General features: G+C 41.8%; 1 protein-coding gene across 5 annotated transcripts in view; it reads right to left on the bottom strand.

The window, feature by feature from the left end:
* elmo2 (engulfment and cell motility 2) overlaps nucleotides 1-18,945 on the bottom strand; it is a 33,842-nt gene extending 14,897 nt beyond the window's left edge. For 2 of the 5 annotated variants that reach the window (XM_012874906.3, XM_012874909.3), the window contains exons 1-8: nucleotides 18,736-18,945; nucleotides 10,036-10,164; nucleotides 9,744-9,784; nucleotides 5,305-5,377; nucleotides 5,167-5,217; nucleotides 2,126-2,295; nucleotides 1,882-1,981; nucleotides 1,249-1,400 (exon numbers count right to left, since the gene is read on the bottom strand). In XM_012874906.3, the coding sequence (XP_012730360.2) occupies nucleotides 1,249-1,400; nucleotides 1,882-1,981; nucleotides 2,126-2,295; nucleotides 5,167-5,217; nucleotides 5,305-5,377; nucleotides 9,744-9,784; nucleotides 10,036-10,113 (665 nt within the window). In that variant the 5' untranslated portion in view covers nucleotides 10,114-10,164; nucleotides 18,736-18,945. The remainder of the gene's footprint in view (nucleotides 1-1,248; nucleotides 1,401-1,881; nucleotides 1,982-2,125; nucleotides 2,296-5,166; nucleotides 5,218-5,304; nucleotides 5,378-9,743; nucleotides 9,785-10,035; nucleotides 10,165-18,735) is intronic. The other 3 variants (XM_012874908.3, XM_012874910.3, XM_012874907.3) reach the window with 2 other exon arrangements.
* Between the last annotated feature and the right edge of the window lie 451 nt (nucleotides 18,946-19,396).

Here is a 19,396-nt window from a genome sequence, read left to right as displayed (position 1 = left end):
TTATTATCAACAGCAGGCTTCTTGCTCTGGTCTGCAGTATTGCTGTGAGGAATTTAAACACTAATATAGGCAGAGATTAATTACAGTCTCCAAAATATCTACTGATGGCTGTCGCTGCTCAGAGCTTTCTTTTTTTTTTTATAAAGAAAAAGGAAATGTTTGCTAGGGGTGTAACAATACAGCTATCACAGTTCAGTGGGTATCTCAGTTTGGAGTCACAGAGAATCTCCAGATAATCACGGAGAGAAATAAATGAATGCCTTTGTCTGTTAGGAAGGCCCTAAAGATGCAGGTTATGTACGGCAACGCAAGATTTGGATACTGCTAAATTCACTTTAAAATCTAAAATTAAAAAAACAAATGAAACACTTTCATCCGCTTTGAATGAAATTGAACTCTGAAACACGATGTTCTTTTCCCGTTTATTCCTTGCCACACAGGAGCATATACGCGTCTAAAATTAGAACTTCAATCTCATTGAGACATAGCATAAATACGGTACTAGTGCAAATGTATTGACTGGTTAAAATGATAAGCTAACCTAAACATAGGATGCATGTACGCTGCTTAGCTGCGCTTACGGGCTGCGACGCGTCTGGTGTATTTCATCCTTTATTCAAATAAACTGAATTGAATTTATTTGAATTGAACTAATCACAGGCCTATTTTGCTCCATGTTAACTGAGCATTATATCACAACTGGCTTGCCAGTTGCTAGCATATGACGACACAACTTGCCAAATATCTTTTTCTCCACTGCTTGGTAGAAATTGGAAGCTCAAAGCCACTCTGCAAATGACAGACATGCTAGTCTATAGCCTCCAGCATGTTTTCATTACCATCAGTTCGCGCTCGTTTGGAGTGAAGCGTTGTTTACAGGGGCTAAATTTACTCATTCTCAATCAAGGCAATTTAAAAATGCAATAAAAACAAACGAGAGCAGCCATCACCCTTGGCTGATGTATATTTCATCTGTATGTGTGGCATGGGAGACGTCTCTGTACGGTGGCAGTTCAATCAACGCAAACACATGTGCTGTTACACCTCTAGTGTTTACCAAACTCGTTGGTGATTTTGCTCTTTCTTTGTCTTTTTCTTAACTAAAAAACAATTTTTTTTGGTGTCATCAATGCATCCCTAATCGTACATTACAACGGTTTTATTCCATAACTCATCCTACAACACTTTCCCCCTCCCCCCATTAACAGAGTGCAGGAAACCCTGCCCTGTGCATGTGTGTGTGCTCACACTTGCAGGTGCCCGATGAGTTGTCCCACGGTGATCTCCTGGGCCACGCGATGGTAGAGACTGTGGCTGTTCAGGACCATGCTCTCCAGGATGGCCAGCGAGCGCTGCAGGATGGACACATCCACCATGGGCTGGTTCACGTAGCCTGCAATCTGGTGAGATGCGGAAAGGACTAGAAAGTAAATTTTCTATTTTAACCTTCACCCTTAGGTGAGCATTTCACTGATCGTTCACCGGGGAGAATGAAAAGTGGCAGCAATGATCCAAGTTGTAAAGCTCATCTCTACAAACCAAGAAAAAAAAAAAAAAAGATCTCGAACATTCTTATAAAAGAAAACTTGATAAAGTTTTTTCTTCTGAGAGAGTCTCGAGGCCGGCAGAGAGGAAAACTATTTACATACACACTGAAGCAGCTCCATAAAAAAGGAAAAAAAAAATGCTGAGTTACTAGGCAACATCACCCACACATTTCCGACATGCGAGTCAAAAGCAAGGCCAAACAATTAAACAAAACAGGAATGAAAAGGAAAAAGAGAGACAAAGCCTGAAGTTCCAAACAGTGAATATATGTACATGGAGTTTGTGTAAAATGGCCATGGGTATTATTAATCGTTCTTTTAATGTGGGACACACCTGTTTGATGAAGGACAGGGAGATAAGATCCCAGGATACAATGCCGTGATCCATCAACTCCAGGAAAGCAGTGAGAGTGAAGGCCAGCATTTCCCCAAAACTTAAGAGAGAAAACTCACAATTAGCCAGTGACTTTATCAGAGGATCTGTCTTAGAAAAGGAAATGCGCATTAAAATGAACAAACTGACTTCTTCAACAGGAATGGCTTAGAGTTAAGTCTCGAGACTTAAAATTAATGCTTACTGGGTGCCGCTCTCCACAAGCCGTGCCAGTGTCCCTATGCCCTCCATATTTATGAACTCTGCGGCAAACGTCGGATCTGCAGACAGCTTCGCGAGCTCCTTCAAAGCCTCGAGGCGAGCATCAATACCATGCGACTGAATCCTCTCCAAGAGTTGGCGAGCAGCGCGACCCTGTTGGAGTCAAATGGCTCAGTGACATTGCTGTTACCTTATTGCATCGGTTTAACAGAGTGCTATCTGCGGGACTTTATCTTATAAAGGTGGCTTCCACTGGGAAGCAGAAAACAAAGACACCACTGCAGTGAAGGAAGACCCCTTTAGAATTATGGGGACCCTCGGTAAAGACATTTACAAATGTCTTAAAATAAGTAGTTGTTATGGAGACGCTGTGAGCCCAATATCCCAATATTTTTTTGCTGCAGTCACAGTTTCACTTGTTTTAAACTTTCCTTTTTTAACTTTTGCTCCAACAGTAGATATGTTGAAGTTCAAATGAGAAGCTTGTGTTTTTGTAGCCCTTTTCCTAACTTGGACACGGTTTGACTCGAGGAACCCTTTCCAGGAACTAGAGTAAATCTCTGGGCCCATCATTTACTCATTTTGGTAAATTTATGATTATTTGTTCCTTTCAGTTTTGACTTATTGTTTAAATTCTCAGGTTTTGGTACTTTGTTTATCTCTGCGTTTCGTTCTGTACATTATCTTCTCTCGTGTTTAGTAGGTTTTCCTGAACCCAGTTCTTCCCATGCGTATACAATGTGTGTTTTTGCTCCTGCCGCATGTTTCCTTCCAGCTGCATCACGTTAAGTAGTTAGATTCATCTGTGTTGCATTCCAGTGATCATCCTCCCCAGGATTTAAGCCTTTTTGTTTGGTCACTCCGCCACATCATACTGTTTATGGCTAGATTGCATTTCCCCATTGTGCATCTAGGTTTGCCTGCCATTAAACAGCTTATGTAAAACTCTGGCATCCACTTGCCTTTAATTGGGTCCTACTTCGCACTGGTAGGACCACAATACATTTTTATTTATCAGGATCTATTGGAAGGAGGTTTTGCTGATAGATTACTCAGCGTTGCATTTTGGTTGGAATTTTTTTTCCAGTATTCTAATTATAGCCACGTGAGTAAAACTTCAAATTTGTTAATGATTATCAAGTGTTTAACTTTAATTGTGCATCAGAACATAGTTTTATCCCCTGAAATACTAATTTGAATGGAAAAACCCTGTCCTCCTCCCAAAAGGGCTGTAAGCAGATGACATTTACTTAAAATCTATTACAGTTAAACATACCGTAAATTAGTCTGTACTGTATGTATGCAACTAATCCACCCCCCCCCCCCCACACACACACACACACACACTGTGGGGGGGATTAGGCTTTAACAATTAAAGCCTAATTAATTAATTAATTAATTAGGCTTTAATTGTTAAAAAACTGGCTTTTACTTTGAGGTGATTTTAATTCTGTTTTAAGCTGCTGTGAAATCACTACATGTTAAGCTATACAACATCATGTAATACTCCAGACCAGAGCTATCCTCTTCACTTTAAAACCAAGACAACAGGAAGCTTGTGTTGGTAAAATCCATTTACAGTAACACCTTTCCATGAACTTTACGTTAACTTTCTTTAAGTTTTAAAGTGTAATCACTGTGAAAACCACAGCTTTATAGTCAATCCTTTTTATTTCCCACTAAATTTATATATTTATTGTAAGTATATTTGTACATTGAAAGCAAAGTGGAACTAAAGCCAAATTCCTTGTTTGCGTGCACAAACCTGGCCAATAAAGCTGATTTTGATCCTAAGGGCCTCTGACCCACATTCAGTGGTGGAACAAGATTCCAGAAAGCAAAATCCCTGCAGTCAAAGTTACCCCCTGATCATCTGTGGAAGCGGTTTAAGTTTTTTTTTCCAATGTGGAAATGCACACAAGAAAGGGCCAGGATAAATTCAAAGCTGACAGGATAACAATTTCCTGGGGAAAATTTATTTTGTTAGGATTGATAAGGGTGCAACTAACTGCGGCACAGCACAGGTGATCTATGGCGGTTTAAAGTGATGTTTATAACCTGCAGCTTAGCGTCAATTTGTCTTTTCTGCTAAAATAGCATAGCAACCAGAGGGACATTTTGCAACTTGTGTTTTCATCCTGACTACTTGTGTTTCTTGGCCCAGTCTAAGTTGCTGTGTGAATGCTAACACATTGCCAGGGTATAGCGGTAAACAAGAGGAGCAAACTGATGTGGCAAAGGCAGCCAAGACATCTAAATATAAAATCTAAATTGTACTGTAATCCTCAGCACCTTTTTTATTAAACTGTGAGATGGATCAGCTTCACTCTTAGTGCACTCAGATGCAGGCTGGGATTAAGAAGGTAGGTAATCACAGATGATTACAGAGACAGTGAAGAGTGCTATTAAACACGGCAGATGCCCTCGACTCCTCTTAACTTTTTTAAAAGCAGACTGTGCTCTTTGTGTGTGAAAATAACTTGAAATAAAATTAAATAAAATTAAAAATTGCAGGACTTTCCAGTGATTTTAAGATTTATAAAGTAAAGTCTGACAATATGTGCTAAAAATCTTAAAGTTGCTGCTGGTTAGCAAATCAGAATGTAAACTAATAAACATCAGCATTTAATGTTTTTAAGCAAATAAAACATTTTCCAATAAAGTAAAAGCAAATACATAGTTCTATCTTTTTTTTCTCCTTTGCCACATTTCAATATTTCTCATCTTCAGACAGTAGATGCAAAATAGTTTTCAAATAATGGTTTTAAGGGGAAAAAAGCTGTCTGTAATCGATCCCTAGTCTTCCATCTCCTCTCCCTTGTTTAATCACGAGTTAACTGTGATTACCCAAATGTTTTACTAAACATTTCAGGGGGCCACATCCACCATCGTTACTGGCAGAAATCTAGAATCAAGAAATCACCTAAACACAATTTGTCTGACAACATGAAGTAGGCTGAAATGTCTCAGATACCTGAAGAAATCTGTAATACTTTATAACATAATCTGTAAAAGTCAACTTACAGGGGAAATTGCTAAGCGAAGGATTGTCCCATTTTTAATGTCACCACGGCTCTGAAAAACAAAGGGCAGCTGAGGGTCAATATTTTTTTCCACAATGTCTTCAACACAAGGTGGGGAAATAAATACAACGAATAAAACCTGTTCAGTGATGTAGAGCTGGGGACCATCAGCGTAGCGGAGAGCAAACTGCTCAGAGCCTGACAAAGACCACCTAAGGATGCAAACATAGAAGAGAAGTTCACACAAATTAGTATTGATTTTAAACAAGTAATCGGCAGTAACAAAACGTGGGAACGTTACAGAGCGCAGCATACTCCAGCAGGAAGGAACAAAAGGTTGCCCAAGTCAGGCCATTCCCTCTAGCAAACGTATTTATACAAGAGGCAAACTGCAACTGAGTTTTTTTTCAGTGGGCGTTAACAGCAAAAGCGCAAAGGAGGATTTTCAGCTTCCAATGACAGAGGGAGGCAGTGGGTAGATGCAGGCATTTTCACAGATGGACTGGTTGGATGAAATGCCGAAAGTACGACGCAAACAATTCTAAAACCGAAAATGATGGATGAGAAGATAAGCCTCTACTTTCCCAGAAAGCAGATGTAATGTAAGAAGAGGGATGTTTGAGTCTTAAAGGTGCATGACCCGGAGTTAATCTAAAACTGAACCAAACTCCTACTCAAATTGAAATCTGAATTAAAGCTAATATAGACGTACAATGTCATTTTTACTCTTTAACTGCTGTTTAACTCTGAGTTACAAGCAAAAAAAGCCCCTGAAGAGCAATTTTGTCTTCATGTAAGAATAGTTGACCAGTAACCATACAGTGCCACACAAAAGTAATCATATCCCTTATTTTAAATTTTGCACCATGAAAACTTCAAACCCTGAGTGTATTTTATTAATTATTGTCATATTGGAAGGAAAACAATACAAACATATACAATTTTTGTCCGTCCGTCCGTCCGTCCGTCTTCTTCCGCTTATCCGGGGTCGGGTCGCGGGGGTAGCAGCTTCAGTAGGGAGGCCCAGACGTCCCTCTCCCCAGCCACTTGGGCCAGCTCCTCAGGAGGAATCCCAAGGCGTTCCCATGCCAGCCGGGAGACATAGTCCCTCCAGCGTGTCCTGGGTCTTCCCCTTGGCCTCCTCCCGGTGGGACGTGCCCGGAACACCTCACCAGGGAGGCGTCCAGGAGGCATCCTGACCAGATGCCCGAGCCACCTCAACTGGCTCCTCTCGACGTGGAGGAGCAGCGGCTCTACTCTGAGTCCCCTCCGGATGACTGAGCTCCTCACCCTATCTCTAAGGGAGAGCCCAGACACACTACGGAGAAAACTCATTTCAGCCGCTTGTATCCGGGATCTCGTTCTTTCGGTCACGACCCAAAGCTCGTGACCATAGATGAGGGTAGGAACGTAGATCGACCGGTAAATCGAGAGCTTCGCCTTTTGGCTCAGCTCTGTGGCTTCACCACAACGGATCGGTACAGCGCCCGCTTCACAGCAGACGCTGCACCAATCCGCCTGTCGATCTCCCGCCCCATCCTCCCCTCATTCGTGAACAAGACCCCAAGATACTTGAACTCCTCCACTAGGGGCAGGACATTCTCCCCAACCCGGAGAAGGCACTCTACCCTTTTCCGGTTCAAGACCATGGTCTCGGATTTGGAGGCACTGATTTTCATCCTGGCCGCTTCGCACTCGGCTGCGAACCACTCCAGTGAGAGCTGCAGATCACGTCCTGATGAAGCCAATAGGACCACGTCATCCGCGAATAGCAGAGACGCAATCCTAAGGCCACCAAAGCGGATCCCCTCAACACCTTGGCTGCGCCTAGAAATTCTGTCCATAAAAGTTATGAACAGAATCGGTGACAAAGGGCAACCTTGGCGGAGTCCAACTCTCACCGGAAACGAGTCCGACTTACTGCCGGCAATGCGGACCAGACTCTGACACCGGTCGTACAGAGACCTGACAGCCCTTATTAAAGGGCCCGGTACTCCATACTCCTGGAGTACCCCCCACAGGATCCCTCGGGGGACACGGTCGAATGCCTTCTCCAGATCCACAAAGCACATGTAGACTGGTTGGGCAAACTCCCATGCCCCCTCAAGAATCCTGCTGAGGGTATAGAGCTGGTCCAGTGTTCCACGGCCAGGACGAAAACCACACTGCTCTTCCTGAATCCGAGATTCGACTATCCGACGGACCCTCCTTTCCAGAACCCCTGAATAGACCTTACCAGGGAGGCTTAAGAGTGTGATTCCTCTGTAGTTGGAACACACCCTCCGGTCCCCCTTTTTAAATAGGGGGACCACCACCCCAGTCTGCCAATCCAGGGGAACTGCCCCCGATGTCCACGCAATGTTGCAGAGCCGCGTTAACCAACACAGCCCCACAACATCCAGAGCCTTAAGGTACTCAGGGCGAATCTCATCCACCCCCGGGGCCTTGCCACCGAGGAGCTTTTTAACAACCTCGGCAACCTCAGCACCAGAGATGGGAGAACCCGACCCAGAGTCCTCAGGCTCTGCTTCCTCAATGGAAGACGTGTTGGTGGGATTAAGGAGGTCTTCGAAGTATTCCGCCCACCGACGCACGACGTCCCGAGTCGAGGTCAGCAGCACACCACCCCCACTGTAAACAGTGTTGGTACTGCACTGCTTCCCCCTCCTGAGACGCCGGATAGTGGACCAGAATCGCTTCGAATTTTTGTGTTAGAAAAAAAAATCTGAAAAGTGCATTTAGCCGTCTTTATGCTTGGCTTAGGCTTGATGCACCATGCAGCCAAATTAGGTTATTTCAGCAACCACGCCCCTCTGCGTGGCCCCCGCACTGCGCACCTAGGACATTTTCTAACTATGTGGACAGTCCTGTGCTGTAACACAGTGGTTCCCAAAACCTGGTCCTCCACAGGACTCCCTGTCCTGCATGTTTTAGGTGTCTCCATGCTGCCACACACACACGACTTTAAATGAATGGATGATTAAGAGGCTTTTGCAGCACTTGATGGCTGCAGAGGTCACTCAATTATTTGAATCAGGTTACCTGGAACAGATACACATCTAAAACATGCAGGACAGGGGTAATTGGTGACAGTGGCGCAGGAGTTAGGAAGTCTGTCCTGCAATTGGTGGGTTGCCGGTTCAAACCCCTTCTCCAACTGTCTCAGTTGTTGTGACCTTGGGCAAGACACTTCACCCCAATTGCCAGCTGGCAGTGGTCAGAGGTGGCGCCAATGTATATATGGCAGCTTCGCTTCTGTTAGTCTGCCAGGGCAGCTGTGGCTACTAACATAGCTCACCACCGTCAGGGTGTGAATGACTGATCGTAGTGTGAAGCGCATTGGGGTTGTCGGACTAGTTAAAGTGCTGTACAAGTAACATTTTACTTAAGGACCAGTGTTGGGAACCACTTCTGTAAACATGGAGAAAGAGCAAGAGCTTCTCTACATGTGGAGATTCGTCGTTATGATTCGGCCTATAAAGATCACCACGATCAACAGATTGAGAGGAATTATCTGGAAGAAATTGCTGTCACTCTTGAAAGACACGAGGAATCATTAAACATGTTGGTAAAAACTGTGTTTTCTACTTCCACATATAGTGAGGTGTTGTATGCTTGCCTTAGGTGCCCTACACTGCCCCCTTGAGTCTAGGAGAATGTTTGTGACAGCGGGGAAAAGCCACGGCACATAAATGCTGCAACAGTTGTGGCGGCGTGATTCAGCGCGTCTCATTTCCACGTGGAACAAACATGCGTCAGTAGAAGCCGAGCTTTACTCTGACACCCCTAAATAAAATCCATTCAGAAGTTTAAAGCAGGGCTAGCTTAGAAAACAATATTACATCTCAGGGAGCACTGTTCAATCCATCGTCTGATAAAAGAATATGAAACAACTGCAAACCAAACAATAATGAAAAGGGCATTATTCAGAGAAGCAGCTAGGAAGCCATTTGGAGTAGCTGCAGAGATCCATGGCCCAAGTGAGAGAATCTGACAATAAGGCAATCAGTTGTGTACTCCACCTACCTGTCCGTCATGGGACAATGGCAAAAAAGCGATATTTTAAAGTAAGCAATAAAAAGATCTGAATGAAGTCTGCCACAAACTATGCAGGAGAAACAGAAAACACTTTGAATAACCTGATGAGACCAAAACTGAACTTATGTGGAGAAAAGCAATCACTGCACATTACCCTGAACGCACCATCCAGACAGTGAAGCGTAGCGGTGGCAGCATCATGCTAAGGGGATGCTTTTCTTTCTCAGGGACAGGGAAGATGGTCAGCATTGATGGGAAAATGAATGTTGCACAAAATGGAAACCATGTATGATTTTTCCCTTTAGTTGACAATAACGCTACATTGGGTTGGTCTAAGATTTACAATCCCTATAAAGATACATTGAAGTTTTGGGGCTGTAACAAGACAAAATGTAAAAACTTTGCACGATACTCTACAGCTGTGAGATCGTTTTCGAACAATAAACACTTCAACTTGAAACAAAAAACCTAATTGTTTGAGCAAGGTTTGGCCAGAGCCAAATAATTAGAAAAGAAGAATAACTAGAAAATAATTCTTACCCATCACATACTTCCCGGATTATAGAGGATAGGGGTCTCTTCTGCAAAAACAAAATGACCAGAGTTCAGATAACAAAGGGCCAAAACACAACAATCTGTCCCAGTTACAATAAAGTTCTCCAGAAAAATATTTTGGACAGCTTTTGACATGAACTAACACTCTGTTTTATTACACATGTTTTTTTGCAACCCTAATTAACTAAAAAAAAAAAAAAGTACTAAAATGATTCTCTACATGCAAGTGAATGCTGAGAATTAAAGGAGCCATTTGCTGTTTCTCTCTAATACACACCTGATCCATCTCTATAAGCTGAGCATTGGCACCGGGCCACTCAATGGCAACCTTCACAATGTCAGCTGGCGGCGGCATAGCTGTCTGTTATGGTTAGAGCACCCTACAGGAAAAAAGAAAAGAAAATCTCTGTTGATCAGCATCAGCAGAGATTTTAGGAGAGTTAGCACCAATCAATGAATGGCTTGATAAACTCAAACATGCAATTAGAGTCATAAAAACCGTGACCTCAGGTTATTGCCTTCTATTGACCTAGTAACATGGTCATAATTTTAACTTAAACACTAGAAATGATGCAAAGGCATCCAGCCAAAACTAGAAATATCCTCAAGTCAGCTGACCTTAACTTTCTTCATATTTCTATGAAGGGCAATAGATTTTGCTGAAGTGAAAATAAGGTAACCACACAAACCCAACGGACACAAGAACGCCCACCCTGAGCCACAAAATATAAGGCTTTTTTGGTAGTTTCAGGAACTTGTCTCAAAATTGATAAATTACATAACATTTATAAATGTCAGAAATAAATATTGAACTTTTTTAATGGTGGTCAACACCAATCAATTGGCTGGAGATCAAACCGGCGTCTGATTGGTTCTGATCGATGATTAAAAGTCAAATGCTGAAAAATAAAAAAGGCAATATAGACTTTAATGCTCTTTTTCTGGCTTAACAAAAATCAGATAGAGGTTAGGGACACGTCTTGGTGCATAAATAGGGAATCAACTTCAAAGAAAACTGGAAATTGTTGTTGACACAGTAATGGCTTTTCTGTCCTTTTGCTACTATTACAAACATTTTACTTTTTAAATCTCTCAAGTCTTTAAAAAATGATGTGTAAGCCATGTAACAATCAAACAATTGCCAAAGAAATACTACTATTCAATCACTCATTAATTTTTAATCCACTCGTACATTCATTTTACTTTTATTTTTTCCATACAGGCTTGATTCCTGCAGGACTGGGGGTAAAGGGGTTGCATCTCCAGCAGTCATTGGGTTAAATGGAGGGTACACCCTAGACATGTCATCAGTTTATTTCTGGGCAACACACAGATACAAAAGAAAGGCAACACACACTCTTACTTAAAGGTAATTTAGAGAGAACAATTAACACAAAATGGATTTTCTAGACTGTGCAAGGAGGACCAGACTCAACACCAGGAAGCCACAGTGTAATTGGGACTGCAGTTCAAAACTTTCATGTGATGCAGCTAACCACTGCCAAATTACGACACACAATGATTACCTGTTGCTGCAAAATATAATGTGTTGCAAACTGGTGATCTGATTAAGATAAATCCAAATTCGTACGGGCCACTTTTGTGTAGCACGAGCAGAGTGATTAAAACCATTTAACTTTACATAGTGAAGCCTTTAGATGATCCAGCAGAGATACAATATCAAGCTTGCTAGGTCATAGGGATAAAAACGCTTGGTGTGGAAGTTGTTATTGGGGGAAGAAGACTAACTGGAGTTGGCTACAGGCAGCGTCAATGAAGTCTATATGAAAATATAGCCTGGGGAAGCACAGAAATGCACAAAGGAGTCATTTCAAAGCAAACTGTATCATCTACATGTCGGGATATGTCTGCGGTACATTCAGGCTGCAGGAGAGCAATAGAGAGCGAAGATTTAGATAACAGGAAGGCTGATCAGCGTATGGACAAAATGCAAATTTTTATGCCTTTGACCTTTGTCTGTTAGAGACGACGCCAGATGTTAATGAAATTTCGGTAGCCTTTTTAGGAAATATCAGCATTAAGATAAGGATCCACATACTCTAGGGGACAGGTTCCCAAAGTGGGGGTCAGGAACATGTAGTGTGAGACACTACATGGGGGTCAGAAGATGATCCACTCTGTGGAATGCCCTCCAGATTTCTGACTTTGCCTATGTTAGAGCATATCCTAGTTTTAATATAGCAAATGTTTGCCTTTTGATCGTGGAAAATGATTTGAAAATGTTCTCAGATATCTACAACTTTTTGACATCAGAGAACATCCAAGTGTTTTCTTGCAAATATGTGAAATTGATCCCTAAATTTCTGAGTTTTTTTATGGAAATGTACTCCTCTGTGGGCAATAATTTATTTCCCTTGACCTACAATGGCCCCATATCTTTTTTAAATTACAAGAAAAAAAATCATAATATTAGGAGAATAAAGTCATATTACCAGAACAAAGTGAAAATATGATTAGGATAAAGTCACATAGTCGTTTGGTAAATACTTTCATCAAAGTCCTGATACTAATAATAATTTGATGCCGAGCTGCTAAAAAGATTTAGAATTTCTTTATATTCTCATAATGTCTCCAAAAAAAGACCGAAGGGGGTCGCCAGTCTCCGGCACAGACTCAAAGTTTTGGGAACCTTTGCCGTAGGAGATGCACAAGTATTTTCTGTTTGCTGATGATCATTAAACCACTCACTTATCCCTAAAATGAGATTTCAAAAACGGATGAAAATATTAACATGATAGTAATTTTGTCTTAGGTTTAAGTTTCTTGTTTTACAATGGACTGAAGTGCTCTCCCAGACACAGTGGGCTTTCGACTCTGCTCCTAATATAGAAAATTAATGACCACTCACAGCAATATTTTTGAATGTTCTCATTTCTTCGTATATTGGAGTCTTTACAAAGTAATCAGAAGTGGTGCATCTCTAATGGAGGTAAACCATTTTGTCCAGCTCTCACATTTAATTACCGCTTTCCCTTAAACCTATTTTCTGATCTGCAGCAACAGCTTAATTAAAAAAAAAGCAAAAGAAGAGAACAGGGACCACAAATAAGAGGGTTCTTTTTATTCTGATAGAGAGCGAGAGAGGAGGAGAGCAGACAAAAAGAAAGATGAAAGATGCTCTGATGATGATTTAAAAGCAGTATTTTTTCATTTTTTGGAACAGAGAGAAGAAAATGCTTTTCTCCAAAATAGCTCTCTGTACTCTGATTGCTTTCAGGATTAGGTAAAAGAAAATTGTATGGCTTACAGCTCATCGTTGGAAAAGAGTTTTTATCACTGCACTATTAGTCTCCCCCAGAGGATCCTCAGTGATGCAGTATGATTGAGCACTGCGCCACAAGCTTTGTTAGGAGTTTGGCTGTTTGCTCTATAAATATCCTCACCAGCCAGTTAACAGTGACCGAAGTGACTGACGAGCTTCTCTTCTGATTCATTTTGAAATAAAGAAGAAAATGTCCTCCAAAGTATTTCACTCTTTTCGCGAATCCAGCATCATTACCAGCTCTGCATGATGAAAACATCCTGGAAAGTTGGAATAAAAATTCAAGCTGTCAACGCGTGAATAATAAGAATGCCTGAGTGCTTTGATCTCCATATCTCCGAGCCGTGGGACTACTGAAGTGCGTTCTCGGCATTATCTGTCACAACAAAGCATAACAGATGAACACCGGGTGCTGTACAACAAAAGTGCTTTAAATACTAGCAGTAGATGACACTAGATTGAAAAATAGCACTTAAATTCAGATTCCAACCAACAAAACAGATTTTTCTTTCTAACTGCAATGTCTTCTCATCCTGTCATGCGTGTCAAATACAAGCGCTAGATGTCATTAACAGCGCTTGGTCGAAACAGCACTGTTAAACTACGATTACTTTGATGCCCACTGGCACCAGCCCTCCTATTTCTCCAAACAACTGCGTCACTAAGATACACCAGAATACCACTAGTGTCCGAAATGGGTTTCTACGGATGTCCCAGCGCGGCCCAACCTTTTGTGACCGGGTTGGCTGTAAGTGCAAACTGTGACAATTATGCTCTCAGATGTATTTAGTGGAGCCAAACACAGAAGATAATCTGCACGTAAGACCATGAGCATAAGAAGAAAAACGACAATAAATATAGTGAGGAAAGACCTGCTGGTTTCCCTGTGTGAATAATTTATCTCTCACACACAACAAAGATACAATTCCCTTGATATTCTAGTGAGAAAATCACTTTACTCCTTGTTTACAGAACCTGTCTTCTTGTAATCCCCTGAGAAAACCGCATATAAAGCAGCACATTATGGCTCCCAGTATAGACTGCAATGAAAACTGTATATTTCCAAGCGGAAAATTAGGTGTGCAAAGATTGGTATGAATACAAGCATTGGTTTGTCCAGGCAGCTAGCATATATGCAATACTTATAAGCATGTCAAGTCTTTAAAGTGTAACTAACTCACCCCGATGTAAAAGGCATAACTCCGCCCCAAACAGATTTTGATAAATGCCATCAAAATGGGCAGTGGTGGGGGTTAAGCGGGGCTCGGGGCTGCGGTTAGGACCAGGGAAAGTGACATGTTGAAACATGGAGGGAGAAGGGCGACATCTGGTGGTTTTGCCATGGATCAGTCTTCTGAGGTGGAGGATATTTTACCCCTCCTCATCACCAGAGGTTGAAGGAGGTTTGTGGAGCCCAGTGAGCCTGAGCGTTATCAGTTTGAGCCACTGGCTCAAGGCGCTGACTCAGCAATGCCAAAGCCTCCGTTGCGGAGGCAGTGGAGGACAGGATGGGTGTTGCTAAAGAGATGTTAGCAGCATCGTTGCTAACATGGGCTAATATTCAAAGCAGTAAAAAGAAAAGAAAAACACGAAACGCTATAGATCAGTGCTCGCAATTCCAACTCCTGAGTCTGACTGGCCACTTTCGTGGCCAGTCAGTTGTGTGGCATGGGGCATAAAGTGTCAGTTCAACCAAAAGATAGCAGCCCTAATGCGGTGTTCAGACCAAACGCGATTTGAGCGTTAAGTTTACATGCAAGGTTTACGAAGGACATGCGTTCAGGTGTCAAGAGGTCCTGCGGTGCGTTTCACCCATCGGGAGCGGTGCATTTTGAGATTTCAAGCGTCAGAGCGTCCATATGTGGCGGGTTTTCTGAAGGGATGGAAAGTTGGGAAGTTGACAATGGATGACAAACTCATCGTCGCTCTTTGGGCCCATCCTATGATCAGTTGAGCTATCACTGCAGAGACCGTAAAGGACCTTGACTGGAGGAGGATTGGCGAGGAAGTTGGGATCTCGGGTAAGTTATCAAAACTTTTACAACGGTAAATATTCCCCTGCATTTCAGGCAAAGAACACAGTATCTTATCCCAATGCATGTCATACCAGTCTCTCCACACTTTGCTCAGAGTGTGAAATCGCTCAGCACAAGCATCCAAGTTAAGGCGCTGGAGGCATTTTTGACGCTCAAATCAGGTTAAATCTGAACGCAGCATAAGACGGTTTTGAGACAAATATTGCAGAACTAAACAAGTTTGCATGCAAATGTAAAAAATTGCACAGAAACATTTATGTTGCGCCCTTAGGTTAGGTTTGTACAGTATCTGCAAAAAAAGTTGATTTTGGGGGGTGTTACAGTTTAAGAGATTAACTACACCACGGCAAATGTAGCATGTGTCCACAATCAGATACACATGCTGGACTTTTTTGTTTGTTTGGTTGTTGTTTTTTGTATGTTTACTTACTGAAAAAAGTGCTGATTTTCACTTTTGATGCATTTAATGAACAGAAAGAAACTATTTTCATCTGCTGATTACAAGCTATGGTAGTATAGGGTTATCAATCTGGTTTTTATTCACAGAAAACTTACACCCTAGGAGCAGATCAAGAAAAAAAAATGGATGATTTCAATCACTAGACAATGATCATCACTAATATATTTTTACCATACCTTACCACCTTTTTTATAAAGCACTTTATAATAACCAAGGTCAACAAAGTGCTGTGTGTGTATGTATGTATATATATATATATATATATATATATATATATATATATATATATATATATATATATATATATATATAAACGGAAAACAGCAGTAAAATTAAAATAGACAAGTAAAACACAGACAAGCTGCAACAGACAAGATAATTAACGACTGTTAAAATAGTTACAAATAAATGAAAAATAGAGTCAACCTCTCAGAATGTGCAAAAGTCTTCTGCAAATAGGTGTGTTTTTAAGAAGAATCTGAAAGAGAGTAAAGCCTGCTTGACATGCCATGGAGGATCTTTCTACAACTTTGGAACCACTACAGCAAAGGCACAATCTCTTCTTAGTCTCTGCTTTTTAAATATAACTAATTTACAAATATACTGAATTTTGCAATAATAGCTGCTTTTACAGGAAAACCGTGTTGATGACTTGCACGCAAACATTACATGAACATCCAAATGCAGGTAAGTATTTTGTAATTAAAAAAAGTTTCATTTCAGGTTTTAAATAACTTTTCAAAGAAAACATTTTGTTTAAAATTGTAATTTAATTAACAATCTAAAATTTTATTTTGTTTATTTTAGTTTAAGACATTCTGACTGGAAGTTACCTTTTCAAGCAAAGGAAACTTGAACCTGGTATCTAGAAAGTTTTCTCTAAGTTTTATTGTAAAAGTCTTAGATAACCTTCAAGTGACCTTTCAAGAACATTCTGAGAGAGTTGCAGATGGTCACACCCAGGGAAGATTATCTGTGGGCTATACACTGTGTAATCTTTAGGGAACCCTTAATTAATGTTCCTTAAAGGTTATGGTAAACCTCTGTGATATTTTGACTTATTTCTATGTCTTTTAAATTAATTTATTGATCCACTTTTTCCGTTTCTGTTTATACTTTTTAGAACTGCACAATAGATTGAATTGCAACTATCATAATATCAATGTGTGCACTTTTGTAATTACAAAGGGCTCCTTGGATGCAAGATTTGGTAGCCTATGAATGTGCAGATGACAGCCCTATGGTGGAGCTCCTCATATTCATGAATGCTAAAAGCAATTTACAACAGTCCAGGATAAACTAAGTTGTATGACTGAAATTTGTATTTACCAAGCATTAGTGGTACTGATGGGTAAAATTTCTCAAAAATTGTGGGGAAAAAATCATACAGACAGATTTATTTTTTTCACTGTTTCTCATCATCAAACAGATTTCAATACCAGGCAGATAACCTGAGCTAATACAAAAACAAATATCCTTTTATAAAGTAAAATAATCCAAACTAACAATGTTCCATGTTAGAAAGATTACACCCTCTAAACCTCATTTAGCTACATTCACGCATTTGTAGTAGCTAATTAGCAATAAGTCTTTTGCAGCGCTGTGGGGGGATTTTGACTATTCTGTGCAGTTGTTTAATTATCCAGTCAGATTTTAGTTTTCTTGGGCATCAGAAGCCTGTTTAGGGTCGTGTCACAGCATTTCAATCGGTTTTAGGTCAAGACTTGGACTAGGCCACTCCAAAAATAGGTGGACTTGGTGTTGTGCTTTGGACTGATTGTCCTGCAGCATAACCCAAGTACATTATTTGATGTTTTCTCAACCTATGGATGGCTCTGACTGTGATTCACTGCAGTCTGAAACCTTGGCTTTGTAATTACACACTGATAGATGTCAGATTTTTCTAAACTGTTTTCAGAAAGATGATACTCGATTTAGTTTTAGTTACATTTTATGTAGAGCCAGATTAGTTTGATTATTTTTTTACACCCCTAACAAACTAAATTGACATTTCAAAACTGCCTGTTAGTTAGGGTGTGTTTGACGATCTGAAACCGGAAAAACTTAAAATATTTATTCACAGAACTGTATGAAAAACGCCTGGCGTTATGTCAAGCATCTCTATGCTGTGCAAAGGGCACCTAAGCGGTGCTCTCCGAACAACAACTTCCTTTTGTCGACGCTAAGATGACAACCCACGAAGTAAAGTGAGGGAAACTGCTTCCCATTCCCTGTGCTGTCACCAGATTCCGGGCCGCCGCCATGTTTGTTTTTCTTTCCTCCGATCCGTTAACCAATTAATTTGGCTGCACGCGCTGTTGCGGTATCTTAGCAACAGTCGCTCTCGGAGAGCTCCAGAGACTGAAAGGAAATCTTGCCCACTGTGGCCTCAACTCAAAACACTTGCTTCGTCCCCCCGCCAGCTGCCTTTCACTGCGGCCCGGATGCTTCTGTCGCCATTTTAGCATTCCTTTTAAAAAAGAAGTGTGGTTGGGGGGCTTCCCCCCCGAGGCGTCTGGATATAAAGAGAAGAGTCTGGCCAGACGCGAGGAGGGGGGAAAACTGCGCCTGAACTTTTCCCACAAAAGTTAAACGCGTAGCAGCTGCGCCCCCTCTGGTCACTCGGTGTTTATGTGCGAGAACGCTGCCCTGATAAGAGGTAGATTTATTTTGTCGCTAAAATCCACATTTACGAGAAAGCATTGCGAGCAGCAGCAGTCATGATGCCTCCCTCCAGCGCAACATCAGCAAATGTCAAGTCCCCAGTTCATGCTCTGCTTCTGGAAACCCTCGCATTCACCTCTTCGTTTAGAGATCCTGCTGGCAGCACTTAAGTTATGGGGAAATGTTTGGGGCCGATTACAGGTGAACCGGAGCAATGATAACCACGAGCTCGCGGTGCAGCGAAGGGCTGCTGTGTGCTGTTGCGGTGAAACCCAGCACATCAGCAGTGACATGTCGGCTGCTCTCTTTGTGTGGAGGGTGATGCTGTGGCTCGCTACACGCGCGGTTACGGTGAGCGGCGGCGTTTATTCCTCCAAAGGCGGGCTCGTGTTTCCCACAGTCATCCATTTTAGCCTGTCCGCGCCTCCATTGCTGACAGGATGCTGCCCTGTCACCGAGGCAGATGATGCCTCCTAGCCTGGCGCAATCAACACCGCGCAAACCGGGCTAATTTCATTCATCCGCGCTACTCACCCCGCGTCCGGGCCATCTATGGTCCGCTCGGCGATCCCCCTCCGTCTCCCGGCGAGAGACTTGTGGAAAGGAGACACGACTCCACCGCCTTGTAGGCGGGACACAATGTAAAATGTCACAGTCTGCGAATGAGGCAGATCCTTCCTCGTTTTTCAGCATGTGCGCGCTGACATCTTTCACTCATCCGTGGACATGCAGACCACCCCGTCTCTGCCCCCTGAGGAACAGAGGGGCTATTTACATGGGATTTATTATTCAGGCTCCTTTGGATAAAAAAACAAACAAACACTAAATTATTGGATGGAATGCAAAACAAAACTCAAAACACCTTATTAACAGCTTATTCTGACCAGCGTATGCAAGAACAAACCACAGAGGATATATCTTAAACATATAAACCTACATAAAATGAGCCTTAAGGAAATCATAGTGTGTGGCAATAAATGGTACTTGAATGCAAACTAGGGGAAAATATATATTTTTTTTTATCTAAATCTGAACTGTGTGGTGTGTATATGTAGATGGCCCTTTTTAACATGGGTGGTTCTAGACAGGGGCCAAATGGGGCCAATGCCCCTGTAGAACTGGCACTGTGCCCTGTTCTAACCCCTGTACTGAAGACATTATTAAATCAATGTCTTATGATGATATGCGCTGGCAA

Source organism: Fundulus heteroclitus, chromosome 20, assembly GCF_011125445.2.
Source record: "Fundulus heteroclitus isolate FHET01 chromosome 20, MU-UCD_Fhet_4.1, whole genome shotgun sequence".
Classification (NCBI taxonomy): Eukaryota; Metazoa; Chordata; class Actinopteri; order Cyprinodontiformes; family Fundulidae; genus Fundulus; species Fundulus heteroclitus.
The sequence above is the reverse complement of the archived record's forward strand: the minus strand, read 5'-3'. Positions and strand labels throughout refer to the sequence as shown.